This window comes from Eptatretus burgeri, chromosome 12, assembly GCF_056783735.1.
Source record: "Eptatretus burgeri isolate ZD-2024b chromosome 12, Ebu_testis_v1, whole genome shotgun sequence".
NCBI lineage: Eukaryota > Metazoa > Chordata > Myxini > Myxiniformes > Myxinidae > Eptatretus > Eptatretus burgeri.
Genome location: NC_140972.1, coordinates 72,270,156 through 72,282,362, shown reverse-complemented (window position 1 = coordinate 72,282,362; position 12,207 = coordinate 72,270,156). Strand labels below are relative to the sequence as shown.

The window sequence follows — 12,207 nt, the reverse complement described above, 5'->3', positions numbered from 1 at the left end:
TGAAGATGGCCTTTCACAGGTGACAGGCAAACGACCTGGAAGGTGAATTTGTCTAGTTCAGCAGCTCTCGCACTGTAAACAATCACCACACTCTGAAATGGCAAGCAGTGTAACCTGGGATATCCAAAACCAGATATCAAGTACTACCCTCAGTTCGAGGCAGGAACTTGGAATTTGTTTTGGGTGGAGGTGATGACTCTTTATGAAGGACACCATGGGATCTTTAACATCCACCACCTATTGCCGGCAGATGGGACCCCCATTTAACGTCCATCCGAGGGACGGTAGACACATCGATGAATCACCGTGCCAGGGAAACACCAGAATGACCGTGTTTAAAGGTTGGTTGGGATTTAAATCCAGGCTGAACAGCTACATTTCAATTTCCTTTCTCACTCGTGAAGAAACTTTTTAATATCCCTGTTTTAACTTGAAGATGCATTATAACTTTGTGATTTATCTCATTGTGCTTCACACTCTCTTCAGATCGTATATTGAAAGTAGAAAATAAAGTTTGTTTTATCTCTTCGTTGTCTATAAGAAGCCTGGTGTTGGCTTAACGGTTAAAGTGGCTGGCTTAAGATCTTAGGCGTCCTGAGTTCAAGCTCCTGTTGTGCATTTGGAAAAAGCATCAGGTGGGATGACTCGGCCTGTTATCCTTCTGAGGTCGGAAAAATGAGTACCAGCTTACTGGTAGCAGGGGCACTGCATCAGCAGCACAGCCGCGTTTCCAGAAAATTATGCAACCAGCAGCCAGAGTCTGCATACGAAACAGCAACATTATCTATAAGCATACTGATTTTGCAATTAATCGATAGAATTAGACTTATTTTCAGGATTGCAAGCATATTGCTACCATAACCGATTACGTGAATACACTACACCCGGACACCGGAACTTGCGGGTTCCGCGTGTTCGCGGCTTTTTAATTTTTCCACGAGCCATGAGCATAACACAGTTATAAAACATATCTTCCATGAGCCATGCACAAAGCAACTGGATGTGCGTACAGTACAAAACCGTACATATGCAAAAAACATCTTCCACGAGCTATGAACATGACCTGCTTCCTGGTCATGGTCTGTGCGTGCTGTATTGTAGCTTCGTGGGATAGACATCGTTTCATGGGACGTCTCGCCATATGCACTTTAAACATACGGCACTGTATGTACTGCATTTTAGCTTTGCGGGATAAACATAGTTTTACGGGATGTCTCACCATGTGCACTTTCAATGTACAGCACTGTATGTACTGTGTTGTAGCTTCGCAGTATGTCTTACCAATGTAACACGTCATTCCCCATGACGCCATCCCCTGTGAGTTACTTGCAGAATGAAAAAAATTACAGCATCTATTGATGTATCCAGTAATTACCAGGTCGCCACATGGGGATATTACATAATGGAAACATTCAGCTCATCTTGGTATAAATCACCATCATGCTACAAACAGCACCATCTGAGCAGTTGCATTTTCAAAATGCTCAGCATAATGTACCTGTAGATAGGAAAGGCATCATGCCCTGTGAGTTAAAGAATGGAAACGTTCAGCATTTCTATTCATGTAATTAGCAGCTAGCTACATATGGAATAATTACACAATGGCATTGCTCACCACATCTATTATCAGCTGCGGAATACAGCATCACCAGTAAAAAAAAACCCTACAAACAATGCGCAAACGACTCACCCTGACGTAACAATGACAAGACACTCGCGGATTTTACCCGGACACTCACGGATTTTACTCCTGCACTCGCGGATTTTACCCGGACACTCGCAGATTTCGTCTATTTCCACAGCATTTTCCTCCATTTTCATGAGATTTTCCCCAACATTCACGGATTTTTCATGGATTGAGAAATCCCTGGAACTTATCCCCCCCCCATTTCCCATTGAAACAATGCCCCCACATTTGCAGTTTCAACATTCGTGGGGTTTTCCAGAATGTATCCCCTGCAAATGTCAGGGTCCTGGTGTAGTTAGAAATGTTCATGGTTTAAAATTCTTCATAGCAATTTTGCTGTTTGTAATATCTTCTATAATTTCAAAAATGTCATTCATATTTGTTATCGTTTCAACGCATCTCACCCTCTTTTGCTGGTGAATATTTCACACATCCTCCTTTTCATCGATGGTTCAGATCACCTTGACGGCACCATCGGCGAGTTTAGAGAATTCCTCAGAGACCCGAGGTATGATTGGCTGCCTTGGGATTTTCCGCCGTATGTCCGGAGGACCTCTTGGAAATGGGAAGCAAGGTACCACATGCGATGCAGATGAAGAGTTCCAACCTGTCAATAAAAGCTTTGCCAGTCCGCATGGTAGCTTATACTTGGGCCACTACACGGCAATGCAACTGGCTTTTCAACTCACTCTTATGGAGGAGGTATGTGATTGGCTTTACTGCCTTTAGCTTTGTTCAGTGGATCAAATGGAATATGTTTCACCATTATTGCTGAATAAGTTATTGCAAACCCAAATTATATGGATGCAGATTCATACTTGTGGCTGTGATGTAACACAAGGAACTTGGAAACTATAATTTAGAAACGACACAATTCATACTGCAGTGTTTCACGCAACATCATATTCTGGAGATGGGACAAACACAACCAATGCATCTTTGCTGAAATTTATGATTTGCATGTTTCAGCAATGTTGTGTTTTTTAGCATACAAACTTGCATAGTCTTGTATTGTTTTGCAAAACTTTTTTCAAAAAACTACTGCTCAGAGCAATTTTTCCCACGGCAAATTTACAGCTACGAATCATGAATTCTGCCCATTGTACGTGTAACCATTGTATGTGTACCGCCAATTCATCTGAGCTCTGCAAGGCTTAGGTCACATCCCCTGCCCTCCTTACCTTCTCCAAAAGATTTTGGCAGATTAAAACTGGTATCTCAACCCAAAGTAGCATGAAAAAGAGCTGCTGAGAGTGGATTTAACCCTTAGATGCATAAGTGGGTCAAAAATACCCAGTTTGGCTGTTTTCTTGCATTATCTTTTTGCACTCATGCATCTAAGGGTTAAGGAGGTGAAAACTAGCATATTTGGACAAATTCATGAGGAAATGGGCTGTTTTCACACATTTATACTGATACTTCTGCTTGTTGCTGTTTATCAATGTGAAACAACAATTCTGAATCTTATAATTTCTACAACATACGTAAATATTGCAAAATTCCTCCTCCTCCTCCACCTGCTCCTCCTCGGGGTGCAGCCCCTCCTAACCATTTCTTAAATTGGCAAAAAGTAAATAATTATTATTTCTTCAAATTTGCTTCATTAATGGCATTCGAGCAGAGGGACAGAGGTACAAACTCGGCCATGGGCGTTGCCAATCTTTGCTACACCCCCTGCCCCATTCCCCCTTACCTTTTCCTTTTCTTCAACCTCTCTCTCTCTCTCTCTCTCTCTCTCTCTCTCTCTCTCTCTCTCTCTCTCTCTCTCTCTCTCTCTCTCTCTCTCTCTCTCTCTCTCTCTCTCTCTCTCTCTCTCTCTCTCTCTCTCTCTCTCTCTCTAAGCTTATTTTCTCCCTCACTTCTCTATCTTAATTGCCCCACTTTAGCTCTGTCCTTGTTCATATGGAATCACCTTCATGAATGAGAACATTTTCCTTCCATTCTTATATAATCTGTCAGCATCATAATGTGATGTCAGCAACATCAAGAACCCAGATTAGAACTTTATTGCTCCAAAGTTATTTTTGAAAAGCTTCTTCTCATATTTTGAAAATTTCAATAACTTGCACCACAATTCACATTCATAATGAAATAATTAGGGAAGTTAGATAAACTAATGTCTTGATGCAGCATTATTAACTCTCATCTCTTTTTGCAAATGCACCATTCTTAGATTTTTACATCATACTTACTGATAAAGGGATAAATGCAAAAGTTAATATTTCTAAATAAGAGAGGCAAGGAAAAACAGTGAAGCCACCACTTGTTTTGTATTTAGGAACTGCTTTGCACGTGCCATCCTGTCTACTTTCTGGACTCGAGAGCGCAGGGTATAAACGAGACCTCTTCCAACACGCTAAGGTGAGATCGGTCCTTGTGTTCAAATGTCAGGAAAGTAGAATCAAAGGCCTGCTATAAATAGAGCTGCTCCACGTAAACATAAACAAAATTAAAACAAATTAGACTTTTAATCCTTTCTTCAATTACCAGACTCTGTGGCGGTATGGTTAGAGCATCTGCTCTGAGTCTGGTAGGTCAGCGTTTCGAGCCTTACCCCAGCCGAGTCCTTATAAGGAAGCTCATGTTGTTATTATTGTTAATTATTATTATTATTATGTTGTTGAAAGCTTAGATGAAGAAGTTTGTGCTACCATATTAAAAACAAAAACTGAACCTGCAGAGGTCACATCATGAAAAAGTCCTCATACTGTGACATCAATCAAGCCACAGATAATTTTTTTGATAATCTAGGCTTGTAGTCCAGTCTCTCTCTCTCTCTCTCTCTCTCTCTCTCTGTCTCTGTCTCTGTCTCTGTCTCTGTCTCTGTCTCTGTCTCTGTCTCTGTCTCTGTCTCTGTCTCTGTCTCTGTCTCTGTCTCTGTCTCTGTCTCTGTCTCTGTCTCTGTCTCTGTCTCTGTCTCTGTCTCTCTCACACTCTCACACTCTCACACTCTCACTCTCTCTCTCTCACTCTCTCTCTCTCCCACTCTCTCTCTCTCTCTCACTCTCTCTCTCACTCTCACACTCTCACACTCTCTCTCTCACTCTCTCTCTCTCTCACTCTCTCTCTCTCTCTCACTCTCTCTCTCACTCTCACTCTCTCTCACTCTCTCTCACTCTCTCTCACTCTCTCTCACACTCTCTCACTCTCTCTCACTCTCTCACTCTCTTTCTCTCTCTGACCACAGCAGGAGTAGTAGTCTCTCAAACAGCAGAGTGGGCGGGTGTGAAGCAACGAGCCTGTGGGTCGGGTATGGCAGAGCTACAAACTGGCTACATTCTCTCCTCGATCACAGCATTGCTGTATCCACATGGGTATCAGCTGAGATTCTCAGCTGTGATTCTGTCAAGGTAGGTGGGCACACCTGATCAGAAACATTTCGACCTTGTGATAAACATGGCTGCAAGCATGCTTCTGTCTTTGAGACATGCTACGTTTGCACTGCGATGTTCTGCCGTTTCAGTCGTTGTAACCTACCGATACGAGCAAGGATGAGCAGCACGACTCGCTTTTCTTTCCACACCTCCATTGTACCCGGCTCAGAATGTGCTACACGTAATTAAATCGTCATTTGTACCTCTTGACAAAAGCAAAACGGCCAAAATTGAGAATTCTTTCGTTGACCTTTTCCTTTATGCCTGGTGTTGGCTTAATGGTTAGGGTGGTGGGCTTTGAATCCTAGGGTCCTGAGTTCAAATCCCGCTCAGCTGTTGAATTAATACCAGGTGGGGTTAACTCGGCCTGTCATCCTTTCAAGGTCGGCAAAATGAGTGCCAGCATGCTAGTATACTGTATTGGAGTGGTGACCCGTCCAGGATTGTGCCCAATAGCCAAGGAGACTGTTTCGGCTGCACCAACGCTCTGCACAGAGTGTGGTCCCAATCTCCTCCTCCTCCTTTTCCTTCCTGGTACTTGACAAATGTTCACACAGAACGCTTCCCTCTGTCCAAAACACAAGTAACTTGTCAATCTCAAGGCTACTCCAAACAGACTCTTCAGGTTCGTCCACCATTTTCTGTCATTCAGCAAGTGCATAACGTCATGAGGTCATCTGACGTAGCTGGAGGTAACGATGCTTGATGCTATAGAATGAATACAAGTGGATGAACATTTTTTGTTATGTAGCTAACCCTACAGGTTTAACACATCTCTCCATCCACGTTGTAAAGCATGCTGTTGGGGAAGGTGGTGTGCTTTAGATGCAAACGAGGCCAAGAGAGGACAGTCCTAATAAAAGGTGGTGTGATTGAGGAATTGGGACCGTCGAGGTACAAAGCTGGATGGTTCTTTTTCTCATTCTTCCATGTATTGTATTGTATTTCTCATTTGTGTGTTGTACTGCAGACCCAACTCGCTGTGCTGTCAAAATTTTTGTACATCGGGAAAACATGCAAGGAGCTTCGGAACTTTGCCACAGCGATGTCAATTCTTTCTGCCCTTGAGAATTTTATTGTCAGACAGCTTCCGGTGAGTATTCCAGGGAGATCTATGCATGCCAGCAGTGCACACGTATATAACAGATAGATATTATGCACTTACGATACTTTGAGATGTTCTTTGGTGTGAGATGCTGTGCACGTGTAACTACGGATTATAATGATGTCAATAAATATTCACTTTCTTTCTCAGGTCTGGAAAAATCTACCATCGAAAGAAATGACCATCATGGACGAACTTTCATCATTGAAGGTGAATGTCGTATTGCAGACTTCAATCTCGATGTTATGTCCACAAAGATGTCCTTGTTTATTTATTTATTTATTGGATAATTTTATACAGGTACAATGAATTTTAGTCACGAGAAACATCCCACTCACTTCTGGAGCATTGGAAAGTCATCTCTTACCCCCCCCCCACTCCTTCCTCCATTGAAGGGAGGAGGGGATTTTTTTTTTTGGTGGCTATGACCAGACCCCGGGTACTACGAACACGTATCCAAAATTTGGTGGAGATCGAGCCAGCCCTGTTTTTTTTCTATGATTTTCAGATATACATGCACATATACATACTTGTAAAGAATTGACTTATCAGCCCTTCCCCCATGCAGTGGGGGACAGGGTTTTGCAATCACGTGTGTGTGTGTGCGTGTGCGTGTGCGTGTGCGTGTGCGTGCGTGCGTGCGTGCGTGCGCGCGCCATGACTTTTTTTTTTACCATTTGAGCTTTTGTCAAAATTTCAATAAACCTTCATCATGAGAAAAAGCAGAAAATAATTAAGAATTTGGTTGAAAGGTCAAAACATATGGAAGAAAAAGAATAACAAGAAGTCTAAATACAAAGTGGACAGGATTTGCATTATCAGATGCTTTACAGCCTCGGAGTGGATTATGAACGGCATTCTTAAAATTGACTGACCTGATAGAGGACCTTAAGCCGCCGCCCTGCAGATAACTCCGCAGCATGATGGGTTGCTAAGCAACCACAGATGCCAACTGAGAAGCTTAATTTAAGTAGGGTCCAGTGTCCAAATTCCGCTTCACCTTCCTGGCAAATCAAACACCCCAGATAGGGAACTGTGCTTCCCAATGCATAGCCGATTCCGGGATCTGGTCGAGCGTTACCACAGGTGTACAATTTGGCTACCGACTACTCGTAACGGGACAGTTTGAGAGAACTCGCTCTCTGCAGCACATTATACCTAACCACTCGAAACTGACAACTGGACAGTTTGAAAAGGGTTATATTTTCAACAAAGCGCATATTTACAAGTCAAGCAGTGTCACAAATAGAATACCCTTACCTATACACATAAGCCCCTCAGTCAGTCGACTTCTCTCGTTTCAGGAAAAAGACTATAGGCAAGAGTGCAGGCAGAAAGTGAAAGTGAGAGTGATGGGGTGTGGGGTCGACCCCACTCTTACCCACACATGAACCGTCTGGTTCACGTGTGACTTAACGGGAGGTGGGGGCGGGGGGGGGGTGGCGAGAAGAGGGTGTGATATGGGTGCTTGGAGGGGTGCGGATGGTGAATGCGTGTGGTCGCAAGATGGAAGTGTGAGATGCAGAAATGTCAGATAGACCCTGAAGAGAGCTGTTGGTGCTTCTTGTGATAGCTATGCATCCAAATAGAATAAAGGTGAGAAAGATTGAAAAGGAAGAATGCCTGCAAGAGTCGTGTGTATGGCCACCAAAACCAAGGAGCTCTCCTAAATCGGCCCCTCTCACTTGAGCTCTCGTTCACTCCAGCTTTCCCTCTTGGCTCCAGATTTCTCTCTGGGCAACTTCAGTCTTGTTTTCACAGCTCCCAGACACGGCGTGCTGTTTTGCACTCAAACCCAGCCTTTTGTAGGCCACAATGCATTTTCCACCACGTCCGATCACCCCCATGATCCATCCGCTCCCACATTGATGGGTTGTGCGATCCCGCGTTGCCCATTGTTCGCCTCAAAGCTCGGCCAGCGCAACGGGTGCCGAGGCTCGGCACCATGCCGCCATGAACTCCTTTCGGCACTGTTGTTTCACACCCTTTCAATGCTGTTTCAACGGCGATTGCAAGGGGTTTTACGAATCAAGTTGTTGGATTTGTGGTTGGGTGTTGTGTAAAGTGTGTTGGATGCGTTTTAGAGATGAGCGAGATAGATAAAGAACTGCAATGGGATTGACACCACTACAAGCACAACACATGTTCCCTTCCCATACTGAATGCTGGATTCCCAAGTTTGGTTCATAAAATATTGTGACATAACTACACAAGGGCATTTGTGCTTTGGTATGCACAACCCCATGGTTCTCCAAAATCCGTCACAATTTATGAGGATTGCAATACAAATACCATTACAATCTGACTAACAATCTCACCACCAACCCATTTCATTACAAGTGACAACCACCACAATCTTTTCTTCAACAGGTGTTCCTGAAAAGTGACATGGAGTGTCTGTTGAAAGACAACGATGTGTCCAGGTGCCGTCCAACCCTGCCCTGCGTACGCATTTTCTGCATGCACGTACAGCAGTTGGAGATCGGCAGTTTCACCATGGCCAATGGCATGTACAAATGGCCAAAGCTCAGGTATCGTGACTGACTATTTGACAATCATTTGCAAGATCCTATCTGCAGCAAAAATATTGACGTACGTCAGTTGTATTATGTGAGGTAGTGCACGAGATTACCTTGGACTTTGTGAAAGTGATATACATTTGATCACTATTGCCTGAAAACAGTGTACATTCATACATGCATAAATACATACACAAGGGTGTTAAAATTGTTCAACCAACAAGATACAATCCCACAAGGTGTACCAACTTTTTAAAAAATTTGCAGCTCAAGATTCATATTAGTTAGAGATAGCAAACTGAGCAGTAAAAGAACAACTTCTTCATTTGCCTGATGTTTCGAGAACAAGCCAGTTCTCATCCTCCGGTCGATGCAAGTCGATGTGTCAGTTGATGAAGTTCTGCACCTGAGACCTGAGAAGGTGTCGACTTGCATCTCGCAAACAAAGCATGACACAATCAATTACATCAACAAAAGCAGCAGAATAATTTGAATGCAGGGAGCCCTGTGATTGGCAAAGACTTGGACCAATCCATGATGCAACCCGTCCCCAATGGAACGAAATACGATGTCACCACCACTCTTAATGCCTCTGAGAAAGAGAACCAGCTTGTTCTTGAAACGTCAGGCTTTAATAAATAATGTATTCTTTTACTTCTCAATGTGCGACTTTATGCCTTCCTTCCCAATGGGTATGTATATATATATATATATATATATATATATATATATATATATATATAAATATATATATATATATATATATATATATATATATATATATATATATATATATATATATATATATATATATATATATATATATCTTCTTTCGGCTGCTCCCGTGAAGGGTCGCCACAGCGGATCAACCGTCTCCATTTCGCTCTATCCTCTACATCTTCCATTGACACTCCAACCACCCGCATGTCCGCCCTCACCGTATCCATGAACCTCTTCTTTGGCCTTCCTCTTCTCCTCCTACCTGGCGGCTCCATCCTCAGCATCCTTCTCCCGATATACTCCGCTTCCCTCCTGTGCACATGTCCAAACCATCTCAATCTCGTCTCTCTCACTTTGACTCCAAACCGTCCTACCTGCGCTATCCCTCGAATATACTCATTTCTTATTCTATCCATCCTTGTCACTCCCAACGAGAATTGCAGCATCTTTAACTCTGCCACCTCCAGCTCCGCTTCCTGTCTTTTTGTCAGCGCCACCGCCTCCAAACCATACAACATAGCTGGTCTCACTACCGTCTTATATACTTTCTCCTTAACTCTTGCAGCTACCCTTCTGTCACAAATCACTCCTGCAACTCTTCTCCACCCACTCCATCCTGCCTGCACTCTCTCTTTCACTTCTCTACCACACTCTCCGTTACTTTGGACAGTTGATCCCAAGTATTTAAACCCATCCACCTTCCCCACCTCAACTCCTTGCAACCGCACCATACCACCACCCTCCTCTCATTTACACACATGTACTCCATCTTACTCCTACTGACTATCATTCCCCTTCTCTCCAGTGCGTACCTCCACCTCTCGAGGCTCGCCTCAGCCTGCTCCCTACAGATCATGGTGTCATCCGCGAACATTATAATCCATGGAGACTCCTGTCTGATCTCGTCCATCAACCTGTCCATCAGCATTGCAAACAGGAAAGGTCTCAGAGTCGATCCTTGGTGCAATCCCACTTTCACCTAAAACCGGTCCGTCATTCCTACCGCACACCTCATCGCTGTCACATTGTCCTCATACGTATCCTACACAATCCTCACATACTTCTCCACCACTCCCGACTTCCTCATACAATACCACAACTCCTCTCTTGGCACCCTATCATAAGCTTTCTCTAAATCCACAAACACACAATGTAACTCCTTCTGGCCTTCCCTATACTTCTCCATCAACATTCTCAAAGTAAACATCGCATCAGTGGTGCTCTTTCCTGGCATAAACCCATATTGCTGCTCACAAATCGTCACCTCTCTTCTCAACCGAGCTTCCACGACTCTTTCCCACAACTTCATGGTGTGGCTTAACAACTTTATCCCTCTGTAATTTCCACAGCTCTGCACATCACCCTTGTTCTTGAAAATCGGAACCAGAACACTTAATCTACACTCCTCCGGCATCCTCTCACTTTCCAAGACTTTATTAAACAATCTGGTTAACAACCCCACTGCCATCTCTCCAAAGCACTTCCATGCCTCCACTGGTATGTCATTTGGGTCAACCGCCTTTCCACTTTTCATCCTCTTCATAACAGTCCTCACTTCATCCTTACTGATCCACCCCACTTCCTGATTCACAATCTCCACCTCTTCCAACCTTCTCTCTCATTTTCTTAATTCATCAGCTCCACAAAGTACTCCATCCACCTTCTCAACACACTCTCCTCTCTCGTCAGCACATTCCCATTAACGTCCTTTATCACCCTAACCTGCAGCACATCCTTCCCAGCTCGGTCCCTTTGTCTTGCCAATCGGTATAAATCCTTTTCCCCTTCTTTTGTATCCAACTTCTCATACAGCTCGTCATATGTCCTTTTCTTAGCCTTTGCAACCTCTCTCTTTGCCTTTCACCGCCACTCCTTGTTCTCCTGCCTACTTTCTTCATCCCTCTGACAATCCCACTTCTTTTTCGCCAACCCCTTCTTCCTTATACTTTCCTGTACTTCCTCGTTCCACCACCAAGTCTGCTTATCTTCCTTCCTCTGTCCAGATGTCACACCAAGTACCTTCCGAGCACTCTCCCTCACCACTTCTGCTGTGGTTGCCCAATCATCCCACGCATCTTTACTAACATCCAACACCGGTCTCACCTCCTCCCTAAATTCCACGCAACAGTCTTCCTCCTTCAGCTTCCACCATCTGGTCCTTGGTTCAGCCCTCACTCTCTTCCTCAACCTCATCTCCAAAATCATCCTGCAGACCACCAATCGATGCTGTCGAGCTACACTCTCCCCTGCCACCACCTTACAGTCTCTAATCTCTTTCAGGTTGCATCTCCTGCTGAAGATGTAATCCACCTGTGTGCACTTTCCTCCACTCTTGGACGTCACCCTGTGTTCCTCCTCCTTCTTGAAATATGTATTTACCACTGCCATTTCCATTCTTTTTGCAAACTCAACCACCATTTGCCCTTCCACATTTCTCTTGTTGAGATCGTACCTACCCATCACCTCCTGATCCTCTTTATTCCCTTCCCCAACATGCCCATTGAAATCTGCTCCAATCACCACTCTTTCATCCTTGGATACACTCTTCACCACTTCATCTAACTCCCTCCAGAATTCTTCTTTATATTCCATCTCACACCCCATATGTGGGGCATATGCACTGATGACATTCATCATCAATCCTTCAATTTCCAACTTCACACTCATCACTTGGTCAGACATTCTCCTCACCTCCAATACCCTCTTGACATAATCTTCCTTCAGGATTACCCAGACACCATTTTTCCTCACATCCACACCATGGCAGAACAGTTTGGAACTCCTCCAATGCTCCCAGCCTTA

The 12,207-nt window shown here is 43.9% G+C and overlaps 1 protein-coding gene across 7 annotated transcripts in view; it reads left to right on the top strand.

Moving 5' to 3' along the window:
- Nucleotides 1-12,207, top strand: part of KNDC1 (kinase non-catalytic C-lobe domain containing 1) — a 178,206-nt gene that overhangs the window by 134,502 nt on the left and 31,497 nt on the right. For 6 of the 7 annotated variants that reach the window (XM_085848504.1, XM_085848506.1, XM_085848505.1 and 3 more), the window contains 6 exons: nt 2,144-2,389; nt 3,966-4,048; nt 4,875-5,037; nt 6,032-6,154; nt 6,317-6,376; nt 8,537-8,697. In XM_085848504.1, the coding sequence (XP_085704630.1) occupies nt 2,144-2,389; nt 3,966-4,048; nt 4,875-5,037; nt 6,032-6,154; nt 6,317-6,376; nt 8,537-8,697 (836 nt within the window). The remainder of the gene's footprint in view (nt 1-2,143; nt 2,390-3,965; nt 4,049-4,874; nt 5,038-6,031; nt 6,155-6,316; nt 6,377-8,536; nt 8,698-12,207) is intronic. The other variant, XM_085848503.1, reaches the window with a different exon arrangement.